Here is a 14,266-nt window from a genome sequence, read left to right as displayed (position 1 = left end):
AACCAGGCCAGCTCTGCCTGAGGGTCTTCAGGCTCTATGTGCCTTGGTGGAAGGGAGAGAGGCAGGCGGCATCTTGGTCATGAAGCTCTGGTTTGCAGGGGGCTAAAGTGGTGGAAAGAGGGTGAAATGTATACACCTGCTGAGAGTTAGGACAGCTCCAGCCACTTGGCATTGATGAGATGTGCCCTTATGTAATGGTGCCTCCACCCACCCTGGTGAAAATAGTCTTTTGGGGTTCGTGGAGCCCTTATGTGGTTGGGATCTGATTGGCAGTCAGCAGAAAAGCTGCCAGTGCTAACCAAAATGAGCTCCGACAGGCCTTTGCTAAAGACCCTTGGAAGACACATCCACAGGCAGCTGGTTTTATTCTTGTGATTTGCAGACTGTGCCCTGCGCCCTGCTCGTGGGGTGTTGTCCAGAGTGGCACATGGCTGTCCCAGGAATGGGTAAGCCTCTTGGGGCAGAGGGATCCCAGGAGAGGATGCAGACAGTCTTTTCTGGTGGAGTGGTAAGTGCTCCCCATGGCTCAGAGTTGGCCTATGGCTTTCAGTGAGATGCCTGGGGCAGGCAGAGTTGGCTCAATTTTACAGATGAGGACACTGAGGCCCTTCTAACAAGAAAGGAGATCACAGGGCTAGTAGTAGGCAAAGCTGGAACTAGCACCTCAGGCTACTGACTCCTGGTGCCTGTTGGAATTTGCCTCACTCCTCCTGTCCATCTTTCCTTTGGGGGTGATGAGTGAGAGAGTTTACAGATTAGTTTGGACATGCAGTTGGGTGGTACAACACCTGAGGGAGCTGAGGTCATGATAATCCCTTACCTTTTAACAGCATTTTCTAGTTTACAAAATAATTTCATGACTTGAAGTTGATTTTACAGTATTAGCCCCATTTTACAAATGAAGAAGCTAAGTCTCTGGCAGCTTAGGTGGCTTACCCAAACAAGACTCGGGCTTGTACCTAGGACTTCTGACTTTAAAGCTAGTGCTTTTTTTTTTTTTTTCTGTTGCCCAGGCTGGAGTGCAGTGGTGCGATCTTGGCTCACTGCAGCTTCTGCCTCCCGGGTTCAAGTGATTCTTGTGCCTCAGCCTCCTCCCGAATAGCTGGGATTACAGGTGCGTGCCACCATACCCGGCTAATTTTTGTATTTTTGGTAGAGATGGAGTTTCACCATGTTGGCCAGGCTGGTCTCGAACTCCTGACCTCAAGTGATCCACCCACCTCGGCCTCCCAAAGTGCTGGGATTACAGTTGTGAGCACTGTGCCTGGCCATTTTTTTTTAAAACTGTACAACAGCTGCCTCTTTTTGCAGTAGTTTTGAATTTAATGAAAACAAATAGCTGAAGTTCACGATGGATGTTTCTCTGAACTTCTTCAGACAGATCAGAAGACCTGAGGAGCTCTCCTTTCCTGTCTCCTTAACAACTTTGAATTCGTATAAATCAAATAAGAACCATACATCATCAGCTGCAGTTGAGAAAAGGCTTGAGCAGGGCAGTTCTTGAAGAACGAAGGCTGTGGATTATTACTAAATTATTAGCTCCCTTGCAGCCAATTATGTTTAGGCCTTAGACTCTTAGGCTTGTGCTAATTTGGATGGCTGTCCTAACCATGGGTTTCTTCCCATTTCAGGGTTGTATGTTCCAGGCCTCAATGAGGAGTCCAAACATGGAGCCATTCAAGCAGCAGAAGGTGGAAGACTTTTATGACATCGGAGAGGAGCTGGGGAGGTAGGAGACTGTGAGAGGTGGGGGGATGCCGAGGGAGCCAAAGTCATGCTTCTTATGGCACAGTTGTCAGTTGGTGTTGGAAGGCAGGGCCACAGGACCAGTGGGAAGCTTTAAAAATGAGCCTGAGGATTATTCACCTGCCTGGGTGACTTTGCACATAGTCATTGCTCTGGAAATAATGACTTGCCAGTAAAAGGGACGAGAATTGTTGAGTTCTGTGTTTTCAGCATAATCTAGCTGGCAGGGACAACCTTTATGATTCTTGTTTGATCTGCTACTTTTTTCATAAAGCTCCCCCAGGCTCTGGATGGAGACCTGACTTGTTGGTTTTCTTCTGAGTCTCACTTGGGATTCTCCATGGTTCCCAGGGTTTTGTTTTAAGCTCAGAACTTGAATGGGAGGTGAGGTAATCCTCCTGAGAATGGATTTATGTTGAGTAACCAGCCACACGAGCCCCATCATGAAGTTTTCCTGGGATCTTTGTTACTGGTGCGTTTTCAGGTTTGCTGAGCCCAGAACACAGCCAGGGTGAAAATCAGATCTGAAAGTACTATCGTTACGATTTGGATAGAAATTAAGATTTTCTGAAGCTCTTTTCTTGCCTTCCATTTCTACCAGCTGCTAATATTTAGGTGGTAGTGTAGTGATTACAAAACACCAGTCCTGAAGTTTGAGTCTCACAACAATGCATGAAATAGGCATTATTTTTACTCTTCTTTTCCAGATGAGGAAACTATGGTCCAGCGTTTGGGCAAGTTGCCCAAAGTTGCTGAGCCAGTGAGTGACATAGCCAAGGTTCTGACCAGTCCATTTTGCACCTGCACACCTGTTATGCCCTCTCCCATGAGCTTGGCACTTGTACACTCACACATGCTCATCAGAGCACCTAGCCTCACCCCTTCACACACAGCGCAGCATGAAAATATGGGAATTTAGAGTGTGTAGACCCAGAAAATCTGAGACAGGTCTTAGTTAATTTAGAAAATTTATTTTGTCAAGGTTGAGGACGCACGCCCATGACAGACTCAGGAGGTCCTGACGACCTGTGCCCAAGGTTGTCACAGCACAGTTTGGTTTTATACGTTCTAGGGAGACATGAGACATCAATCAAATATGCAAGATGAACATTGGTTTGGTCTGGAAGGGCGGGACAACTCCAACTCTAAGCAAAGATGGGAAGGCTCTAATGGGGAGGGGGCTTCCAGGTCATAGGTAGATAAGAGACAGATGGTTGCATTCTTTTGAGTTTCTAATTAGCCTTTCTAAAGGAGGCAATCAGATATGCATTTATCTCAGTGAGCAGAGGGGTGACTTTGAATAGAATGGGAGGCAGGTTTGCTCTAAGCAGTTCCCAGCTTGACTTTTCCCTTTAGCTTAGGGATGTGGGGGCCCCAAGATTTATTTTCCTTTCACAAGTGTCTACTGTATCCAACAGGCAAAACAGGAGTTTTTTTCCCTTTATAGAACTCTTATGTCAGGACTAATTGTCTTACTTTTTTTTTTTTTAAACTTTCAAAGATAAAACAGAGCTTCAAAGCCAGAAGAGCTTCACTCCAAAGAGAATGAAAGGCAGCAGGTGCTTCAAGATCAGGGAGTTAGTCCTGGCTGGCTGGATGGTGGGTGGGGGAGCAAATAACTGCAGAGACCCCAGAGGGGGATGACTTTTCCCAGTCTTGGGCCTGGTGAAGGGGTAGGAAGAGGACATAGGACCAGAGGCTGGGGTTGGTCAGCTGGAGCCTGCCTCTGAATGGGAAGCCAGGTTCTCTGTGCCTCAGGTTCTTCTCCTGCCCTTGGTGGCACCAGCAGAAAGATGCCATTCTCAGCAACAAACCATGGACAGCCCTGCCAGTGGTGCTTGATTCAGTGCCCTCACTTGGCCATGTCCTGCATGCAGGGGTCTGTGCTGAGTACTGTGGGTACAAAGACGAGCAAGATGAGACAGTCTCTGCCCTCCTGGAGCTCCACCCTGGCAGTTACACACATGCTAACAAGGGCATTCTTGGATTGGACTAGAGTCTGGGTGGGCAGAGAAACTGAGAAGTTGTAGGGAGTGGGACTCTGAAGCAGGAAGTAGAAGCAGTTTCCTAGGGATTGCATTTATAATTCCTTCTTAGTCTTGTCTCTCCCTGACTCCATATATCAAGGACATGTGCTATTAGACCCAGAAGAGACCTCATGTTTCCTGGTCCTCCACTTGCAACAGGGTGTGGAGATCCCATGCAGCTCATAGCCTGGGGTGTCTTGGGGTGATTCTCACCTCCCCTACTCTTCTAAAGTGCTAATGGGGCAAAAGGTGAGTAAGCAGCAGGGGAGGCCCAGGGACTGGGGGCCAGGGGCCTTTGGCGTGGTCAGATGTCCTAGGATTTGTGGTCTAGGTCAGATGACCTAGAAGGCCTTTAGAGGTCCTCTCTTCCAGGCCTCTCACTTGACAGTTGAGGAAATGGAGGATCAGAGAGGGGAAGGGTCTTGCCTGGGGCCACAGAACAGGCTAGAACTAGAGCTGCCTTTGAATGACCACTCAGCTTCTGAAGGGACAGTCCTATTCTTCTCTCCTGCCCTCCTGTTCTTCATTTAACGTATTCTTGAGGACCTACTGTGTGCCACGCACCGTCCAAGCAGTGGAAAACAAAACAGACACAGTCCTGTCCTCTGGCAGTTTATGCTCCCCAGGCTGGTGGAGAAAGGCACTAGACAAGTGGACGCTAAAGGATAAATCACCATAAGGTGTGTTAAGGGCTAAGAAATGAGAGAAAAGGATGCCCTGCAAGGGAATGATGGGGCATGGGGATGTAATTCCATCTGAGTGGTTAGAGAAGATTGCTCTGAGGAAGTGACTGTTCATTTGAGAACTGAAGGGTAAATGCAAAAGCAAAGTCAGCAGCATGGATGAGCCCTGAAGTGGGGAAGTGCCTGGGGCCTGGGGAGCCGGCAGGAGGCCAGTGTGGCCTTGGAAAGCGGGCCAGGGGCAAGCAGCATTACATGAGGCTGGGGGCATGGGTGGGGACCAGATCCAGGTGATGAATTCCCTGCCAACACAGAATGGTGGAGAGGTTTGGCCTTTGGGGTCACATGGGTTGGGGTTTGGGTTCCTGTCCTAGCTGTGCAACATTAGACAACCTGCCCTCTCTGAGCCTCAGCTTTTTTACCTGTAAGACAGAAATAGTACCATTACCTAGCTCATGGTTGTGGGGATGAAATGAGATGCTGAGTCAGGAATCCCTCTCAGAGCTGGGCATGGGGTAAGTGTTCATGATCAAGAGCTTCTGGCCTTCAACAGTGAACAGATCGAGCCTTTGGAGTAGTTTTGGGGTGTCAAGGCCCTACCTTCTGCCTCTGCAGCCTTCTAGGAGGAAGGCATGGGACTGCAGGAAGAAGAGCAGGGGGATCATCCTGATGTCTGGAGAGCTCAATATAAACCTCTTTACTTGGCTGTCAGTGAGCGCCCTAGTGTAGACTCAGGGCCCTCTCATTGATTTTAGCTCTTCATTAAGTCTTAACTATGCAAAAATGAAAATGAACAACAGTTTGTTACATGTAACAATGGATGAAGCTCAGACATGTAATGTTGAGCAAAGGAAGGCAGACTCAAAAGGGTCTGTACTGCTTTATTCCATTTACAAAAGTTCAAAACGGCAAAAGGAATCAGTGGTGCCAGAAATCTGAATGGTGGTTATCCTTTGGGGACTAGTGACTGGAAGGGGGCACAAAAGGGATTTCTGGGGTCCTGTATTCTGTTTCTTGATCTGGGTGTCTGTTTCACAGATGTGTTCATTTTATGAGTATTTATATGAAGACATGCATGCATATGGGCATTTTCCTGTTTATTAGACCTTAACTAAAATAGTGTGTATATATATACACACACACATACACACACACACAAACACACACACACACACACACACACACACACACATATATATATATATATATATATATATATATATATATATATATATATATTTTGAGATGGAGTTTCACTCTGTCGCCAGGTTGGAGTGCAGTGGTGAGATCTCGGCTCACTGCAACCTCCGTCTCCCGGGTTCAAGCTATTCTCCTGCCTCAGCCTCCTGAGTAGCTGGGACTACAGGTGCGTGCTACCATGCCTGGCTAATTTTTGTATTTTTAGTAGATATGGGGTTTCACCATGCTGGCCAGGATGGTCTCGATTTCTTGATCTTGTGATCCTCCCCCACAAAAATAAATAACCTTTAACTCTACTTCTTGCCCTGGCCTGGTCCACATGTTTCTGATTCCTTTAGAGGCTTTGTCTATCCTTATCCTATGAGTAAGAGCATCTCTGTAGGAAAAGCTTTGGATGGAAACAGGATACCCTGGCTGGAGCATCCTGCACTCTGCTGGGACTCTCCCTGGCCCTGCATATTTTGCCTGATTTCTAGCTTCCAGCGCTGAGTGCAGGCAGTTGGCTGTGCTCACACTTTTGGCACCAGCCTGCTTGGGATGCTGGAGGTTGTCTGCTGTTTCTAGGAGTGTTTGGAGAAATATTGGCTTGCAGAAATGTTTGGCATCTCCCAGCCTTGGTAGCAATCAGTAGAGCAGAGCAGGGAAATATCAGAGCAGGGCTCATAAAGAGAAACTCATCCAACTCTTCATTTTGTAGATGAGGCTAAGGCCAGAGAGCAGAAGAGGTGAACTGGTGATAGAACCAGGATGGGGTCTGGTGGTCTGACTCCTAGCCCAGGACTCTGGCTACCGCATCATAAGGACCCACAAAACACAAAGTCATTACTTCCTTTAATCGGAATGCTTCTGAGAAGTGGGAGAGAATATAAGGGAAGGAAGTCTTTTCTGTTTGTACTCGAGGGTAGTGTAGCATGGTCAAAGTTAGGAGGATGACCTTTGGGAAGGAGTGATGTTTCCCAGGAGGAGGGTGCTAGTACGTAGGCCCAGTGATGGTTTTGTGAACTTCCGCATAGACAACTACTGCATGCACAATGTTATAAAGTAATTTAACATAAGCAGCATATAATGAAGAGTGATTCCTTGTTTCCTATCCTTTGATTACTGTCTTTTACTTAGATGATTTTTTTTTTTTTTTTTTTTTTGAGATGAAGCCTCATTCTGTCACCCAGGCCGGAGTGCAGTCGCATGATCTCAGCTCACTGCAACCTCTGCCTCCCGGGTTCAAGCGATTCTCCTGCCTCAGCCTCCCGAGTAGCTGGGATTACAGGCACATGCCACCATGCCTGGCTAATTTTTGTACTTTTAGTAGAGATGGGGTTTCACCATGTTGGCCAGGTTCATCTCAAACTCCTGACCTTAGGTGATCTGCCTGCCTCGGCCTCCCGAAGTGCTGGGATTACAGGAGTGAGCCATCACACCTGGCCAGATTTTCTTTACTTATATTATATTAACATAAAATCATAAGATGTTTCTGTTGAGCTGGATTTCAACAAAAATTTAATCCAAATCTACCATTTTATAGATGAGGAAAGTGAGGCCCAGAGAGGGGAGGTGATTTGTTTAAGGTCATAAACAAGCATTGGAGGAAGTGGAACTCAAAGGCAGAAACTTCTCGACTACCGTGCTGGTTTAAACAAACAAACAAACAGATAAGAACTTATTTAAATCTACATCCAACCTTTATCCATAGCCCCCACTTCTCTTAAGGATCTTACCTTACCATTACTCCACATATCACCTCTGCCCTGAAGAAGACAGCAACCATATAATTGCTACCACTTAGAGGAGGCTCATGTATGCAAGACACCCTGCCAGACACCCAACCTGCAGTCTCCTTGCCTGGGGATGAGAGACTTCGGCGGGGGAAGGAGCCTCTGCACTAAACCCTCAGCCTGCCTGAATGTGGACAAAGATTCCCTGGGGCAGCCATGTTGATGTGGGCAGGGGGTAGCCAGACTGGAGTCTCCCAATGGGATCATCTGTGGTTAGGATCAGCCACCACACATTCAGCTTAGCCAGGACAACTTCTTTGGGGAAAGAAACAACATCCTCTAGGAAATGTGTGAAGTTTAAATTTACCCAGGCTGGGTTCAATAGCCCAGTCTAGCCACACTGGGCACTATAGAAAACAACAAACATAGGTGTTCGATTTACTCATCTCAGCCCTTGGCAAAAGAGCTCCTAAGACTAACCCTGAAGCAAGGGGGCTTTTATGATCCTTTTAAATTAAAAAGATGTTTGTTTATTATAGAAGTTATTCAAGGTGAATGTCATAAAGTTATGAAGACTATAAAGTAAAAAGTAGAACTCCCTCTGCCCTCTCGCTGAGTCTCACACCCCACAGGTAGACTTTGATGGTCATTTTCTCTCCTTTTTTTTTTTTTTGAGACAGAGTCTCACTCTGTCGCCCAGGCTGGAGTGCAGTGGCGCCATCTCGGCTCACTGCAAGCTCTGCCTCCCGGGTTCACGGTTCACGTCATTCTTCTGCCTCAGCCTCCAGAGTAGCTGGGACTATAAGCGCCCGCCACCACACCCACCTAATTTTTTGTATTTTTAGTAGAGACAGGGTTTCACCGTGTTAGCCAGGATGGTCTCGATCTCCTGACCTCGTGATCCACCCGCCTCGGCCTCCCAAAGTGTTGGGATTACAGGCGTGAGCCACCATGCCCAGCGATGGTCATTTTCTTCTGTCACCATTCAGAACCTTTTTAAGTTAAGCAAGTGTGTGTGTGGACAGAGGGGACCACACGACCGTAACAGTCAACAACTTGCTTTTCTCACTTAACGAAATCTGTTGAGTATCTTTTTATAGCAGTGCAGGTAGATCTGTGAGACTTATTTTGGATGAATGGTTTTTTAAATTAATAAATTTAAGGCCGGGTGCCGTGGATCACGCCTGTAATCCCAGCACTTTCAGAGGCCGAGGCGGGTGGATCACCAGGTCAGGAGTTAACCCAGCAGCTATTTTTTTTTCCTTCCTTCCTTCCTTCCTTCCTTCCTTCCTTTCCGCTTCCCCCTTCCCCCTCCCCCTCCCCCTCCCCCTCCCCAGGGGTCTCTCTGTTACTCAGGCTGGAGTGCAGTGGTTCAATCATGGCTCATTGCAGCCTCGACCTCCTGGGCTCAAGCAATCGTCCCACCTCAGCCTTCCAAGTAGCTGGAACCACAGGCATATGCCACCATGCCCAGCTAATTTATTTATTTACTTATTTATTTTTGAGATGGAGTCTCGCTCTGTCACCCAGGCTGGAGTGCAGTGGTGCCATCTTGGCTCACTGCAACCTCCACCTCCTGGGTCCAAGCAATTCTCGTGCCTCAGCCTCCCAAGTAGCTGGGATTACAGGTGTGCACGACCATGCCCGGCTACTTTTTTTATTTTTAGTAGAGATGGGGTTTCACTATGTTGGCCAGGCTGGTCTTGAACTCCTGACCTCAGGTGATCCGCCCACCTCAGCCTTCCAAAGTGCTGGGATTACAGTCATGAACCACCACGCCCACCTAATTTTTAAATTTTTTGTAGGGACAGGGTTTCGCCATGTTACCCAGGCTGGTCTTGAACTCCTGGGTTCAAGCAATCCTCCTGTTTTGGCCTCCCAAAGTGCTGGGATTATAGGTGTAAGCCACCACGCCTGGCTATTTTTATTTCTGAATCTTGCCTACTAATCTTTGCAGGGGTATTTTTCATACCCACAGACTTCCTGCCCTTTGCAACTACTGTGGCACACGTACTTGCATGTAGTTCACATTCCCCCAAGTGCTAAGCAGGGGCAGGTTGGAAAGGCTGGGGCGAGCAGCACTAATGGCCATATGAGATGAGGCTTATCTGGCACTTGTTTATCAACTCTTTGAAAGCAGGTTCAGAGCTGTTCTCCTATTTGGAATATCACTGCAGCACTGAGACAGAGGCCAGAGGCCCACAAAACGTGTATGACTTATCTTTGCTCTTGCTGTTTCCTCACTCTTGGAAAAATTATGCTTTTTCTTCAAGGTCCAGATCAAACACAGTGACTCTGACAAAACCTGCCATGCCCCGCCCCATCCACCCCACTCCCTTCTGTCAGATTTAATTACCTCTTATTCTGGACCACGTCTCTGATCATACCTCATGTTACACATAGGGTTTTCCCGGTCGTCCTCCCTGCTGGACTGAAGGTTTCCAGGCTGGGCTCCTGTGTACATCAGCTTTTATCTGTCTGTCTCCTCTGCTGTAGTGTCCAGCCCAGGCCTTTTATACTTGGTAAGTGCTTAACACCTACAGATACTCATAAGTTAACTGCAGAGCATCTGGGATCTGCCTTGAGTTAAATTTAAACCTAAGGCAGAAAACCTCAGCCAAGCAAGCTCACAGCCCCCATAAGCCCTGGAATTCATGAATGTCCAGGATTCCCCAAACACAAAGTGGGAAACAAAACACAAAAATTACTTCCATTTACCGGACATACATTATTGCGTTTAATTCTCATAACACCCTGTGAAGCAGTTGTTCCCATTTTATAGATGAAAAAACTCAGTCTCGAAAATTTTAGGTAACTGGTTCAAGAAATACAAACCTACCTTATCAAGGAGATGCCAAGTGGGAAATTCTACTCTGTGTGACACAGAAAATCTCAAAGAATGTCGGAAATAAAAGCCAGAAACTTCCTCTGGGCAAAGCCCTCTTCACTACCCTGGCCTGGGATTTTTGTGCCTCTCTGATCATACACATGCTTGCTTGTATTTCCTGCTGCTGGGAAAGTGAAAACAATTGACATATGTTAAGAATCTACTGTTGGGGCAGGCATGGTGGCTGACGCTTGTAATCCCAACACTTTGGGAGGACGAGGTGGGAGGATTGCTTGAGCCCAGGAGTTTGAGACCAGTCAGGGCAACATATGTGAAACTCTGTCTCTACAAAACATGAAGAATTAGCCAAGTGTGGTGGCACACGCCTGTAGTCCCAGCTACTTGGGAGGATGAGATGGGAGGATTGCTTGAGCATGGGAAGTTGAAGCTGCAGTGAGCTGTGATTGCACCACTACACTCCTGCCTGGGCGACAGAGCAAGACCCTGTCTCAAAAAAAAAAAAAAAAAGAAAGAAAGAAAAGAAAATCTGCCCTCCTGTGAGTATCTGTGCTGAGTACTTCCTGCCCTTTCAGAACAATTGGACTTGGATCACATTCCCATTTCCCAGGTGAGGACAGTGAGGCTCAGAGAAGTTAAATAAAGTATTCGTGGTCACACACTTTAAACAAGGCAGTCAGGATTCCATCCTAGCTCTGTCAGATTACAAAGCTCATACTGTTTCTATTATACTATGCAAATTCCGTGTGTGTGTGTGTGTGTGTGTGTGTGTGTGTGTGTATGTGTGTGTGTATTTTGAGACAGGGTCTTGCTCTGTTGCCCAGGCTGGAATGCAGTGGCACAACCACAGCTCACTGCAGCTTCAAGCTCCCTGGCTCCAGCATCCTCCCGCCTCAGCTTCCTGAGTAGCTAGGGCTATAGGCATGTGCCCTAGACTTTGATAATTTTAAAATTTTTTGTAGAGACGGGTGTCTTACTGTATTGCCCAGGCTGATCTTGACCTCCTGGCCTCAAGCAGTCTTCTCGCCTCAGCCTAATTCTATAATTTAATAAAAATCAATCCAGGAGATTCTTCAGAGGTCATCTATTCTAGTAAAGGCCCAGGGCTCAGGGTGGTTGAGGGCGAGTAGGGGTGGGGGATCAAAGAGTTTGTCAGGAAAAGGGGCTGGAAGGGGAGGAAGGGAGACAGGGCAGATATATCCATTCTCTGCATAGGGCAGCAGTGAGGACCGTACCAGGCCACCAAATTCCCTTGGTGGGATTCCATCCTGCAGCCTTGATGAGGTTCTTAAACCCATGACACTTGTAGCCACAGGCCTATGGCCCAGTTCAGGGTTGGAGAGTGGCCACAAACAGGAGAGGCAGGTGAGGGGAGCCAGCAGCCCCGTCAACATCTACGTGCAAGGGTATCATATTTACATCATCTTTGATCTTGTCAACACCACAACAGACTTTGGTTTTTGGTTTTTGTTTTTTGAGATGGATTTTTGCTTTGTTGCCCAGGCTGGAGTGCAGTGGCGTCATCTCGACTCACTGCAACCTCTGCCTCCTGGGTTCGAGCGATTCTCCTGCCTCAGCCTCCCCAGTAGCTGGGGCTATAGGCACCCGCCACTCACAGCTAATATTTGTATTTTTAATAGAGACCGGGTTCCACCATGTTGGCCAGGCTGGTTTCCAACTCCTGACCTCATGTGATCTGCCCTCCTCGGCCTCCCAAAGTGCTGGGATTGCAGGCGTGAGCCATTGCGTGCGGCCATACAGCAGACTTTAGAGAGAGGGGTGTCAGAGAGGGGCTCCCTACACCAGTCCTCCTGAGAGGGGTAGGGAACTGTGAGCTGGCCGGATGCAAAACGGTATAGTACAGTGGTCTCTTGTTACTCAGGGTGTACACTGAGAGCAAAATGAACTTGGTTAAAAGCAAGGAAGCCTCCTCCACCACAGCAGCACCCTAGACAAGCTGGTGGTTTCTAAAAGGTTAGTGGGTGTGTGTGGATGTGTGTGTGTGAAGGAGCTTATGAGTATGTGTGTGTCTGTACTGTATGTAGGTCACTATCACAGTTAACAATAAATATTCTTGGGCACCCACTGTGTGTTGGGGAGGAGACTTAGGGCTTACACCTTGCCCCAGAAGAGCTAAGGCTCAGATGGGGCACAGGAGTACTCTCCTCCTTAGCAAATGAAATGAGATGTACTAGACTATGTGCTAATAGTGGGACCCAAAAACACGTGCCAGGAGATCAGAGGAGGAAGCTATCACCCTGGGTGCGGCAGGGTCTAATCCAGGAGACAGGCCGGTAACTACCTCAAGGGTGAGGGCTCTGCCACGACCAAGGAGCAGAGGCCCAGGCTTGGGCAAGAGGGCATGTGGAGAGGGTGAAGGGATGGGGCTGCCAGGAGGACTGATGACTACAAGGGGCCCTGGGTGGCAGAGGCTGTGGATGAGAGAGGGAGGCACTTTCATCACCCATTGTTAGGAAAACAAAGCACAAAGCCACTCAGACAAAGTGGCCGCATTGCACACGCTTGAGTTAGAAGCTCAGCACACGGTGCAAATCGCTTGCCCTAAGGGTAGGTCTCATTGAGCTCTGTCTGTATTATGGAAACTGTAAGAGCTGGGGGTGGGGGGCAGTACTTATGTGGGGGAAATGGAAACCACCATGGGCCTGTATCTTCTGGATATCCTTGCTTTTCTACTTATTTATTGCCAGTGTGTACATTTTGTGTTGGATTGTTGTTTTTTGACTCCATGTTGTTTTTAAATATGTACCTTTCCACGTATCCAGAGTTCATATACTTAAAAATATTTTTGTTTTGAAATAATTTGAAATGTGATAAAAAAAAGTTGTAAGAATAACAAAAGTCCCATATACCCTTGACCTATGTATACCAGTTTATAACATTTTGTCATTTCTCTCTCTCTCTTTCCCCTTCTCTACCTGCCTCCTTTCCTCCTTCCTTCTTTTTGTCTGTGGGTTATCTGTCTGTCTGTCTGTCTGTCTACCTGCCTACCTACCTACCTACCTACGTATCCATCCATCCTAGTTTCTGAACCATTTGAGAATAGGTTGCAGACATTATGCCTCTTCACCCCTTAATACTTCACTATGGATTTCCTAGTGAAGTATTAAGTACATGGACGTTCTCTTTCATAACTGCTATACAGTTACAAATTCAGGACATTTAATACCAATATAATATTTTTACCTAAGCTATCACTCTTGCTCTAATTTTGTCAATTTTCTTATTAGTGTTCTTTATAGCAGTTTTTCTCCCTACAGTGAAAGACACAGGGCAGGATCATGTGTTGCATCTTGTGGTTATATCTCTCCAGTCTCCTTTAACTGGGAACAGTCTTTCTTTGACTTTCATGACACTAACATTTTTGAAGATTACTGGACAATTAAAAAATAAATAGGGTCGGGTGCAGTGGTTCATGCCTGTAATCCCAGCACTTTGGGAGGCTAAGGCAGGCAGATCACTTGAGGTCAGGAGTTCGAGACAAGTATGGCCAACATGGCGAAACCCCATCTCTACTAAAAATACAAAAATTAGCCAGGTGTGGTGGCGCACACCTGTAGTCCCAGCTACCTGGGAGGCTGAGGCCAGAGAATCACTTGAACCGCGGAGGTGGAGGTTGCAGTGAGCTGAGATAGCGCCACTGCACTCCAGCCTGGGCAACACAGTGAGACTCCATCTCAAAAAATATAAATAAATAGATAGATAGATAGATAGATAGATAGATAGATACAGTTTATGTACTTCTGTTAACTTCATAATATTCTATCCAGGCATGCCCAATTTAGGTAACTTTCCCCTTTTGTTTCTCACTGCTAAAAATATTGGTGTTTCGGTGAACATATTTGTTTAATTTCCTCTCTGCATTATTTTGGTTGGGTGTATTCCCAGAGGTTGCATACCAGGTCAAAGGTTATGACTGATTTGCTTAATGGTTTAAACTGGAAATAGTGAATCACTTTACAGTGTCATCAGCATGTACTTATTTCCTTGTGGCTTTGCCAATACTCTTTTATTGTTTTTGTGTATTTTTGGTAGTTT

General features: G+C 46.9%; 1 protein-coding gene across 5 annotated transcripts in view; it reads left to right on the top strand.

Moving 5' to 3' along the window:
* DAPK2 (death associated protein kinase 2) overlaps positions 1–14,266 on the top strand; it is a 139,167-nt gene that overhangs the window by 4,649 nt on the left and 120,252 nt on the right. For all 5 annotated transcript variants that reach the window (XM_063596705.1, XM_034938910.2, XM_063596706.1 and 2 more), the window contains exon 2: positions 1,632–1,729. In XM_063596705.1, coding sequence (XP_063452775.1) covers positions 1,638–1,729 — 92 coding nt within the window. In that variant the 5' untranslated portion in view covers positions 1,632–1,637. The remainder of the gene's footprint in view (positions 1–1,631; positions 1,730–14,266) is intronic.

The sequence above is a fragment of the Pan paniscus genome, chromosome 16 (assembly GCF_029289425.2).
Source record: "Pan paniscus chromosome 16, NHGRI_mPanPan1-v2.0_pri, whole genome shotgun sequence".
In the NCBI taxonomy this organism is placed as follows: Eukaryota; Metazoa; Chordata; class Mammalia; order Primates; family Hominidae; genus Pan; species Pan paniscus.
Note: the sequence above shows the minus strand (reverse complement) of the source record. Positions and strands in the feature narration are given on the sequence as shown.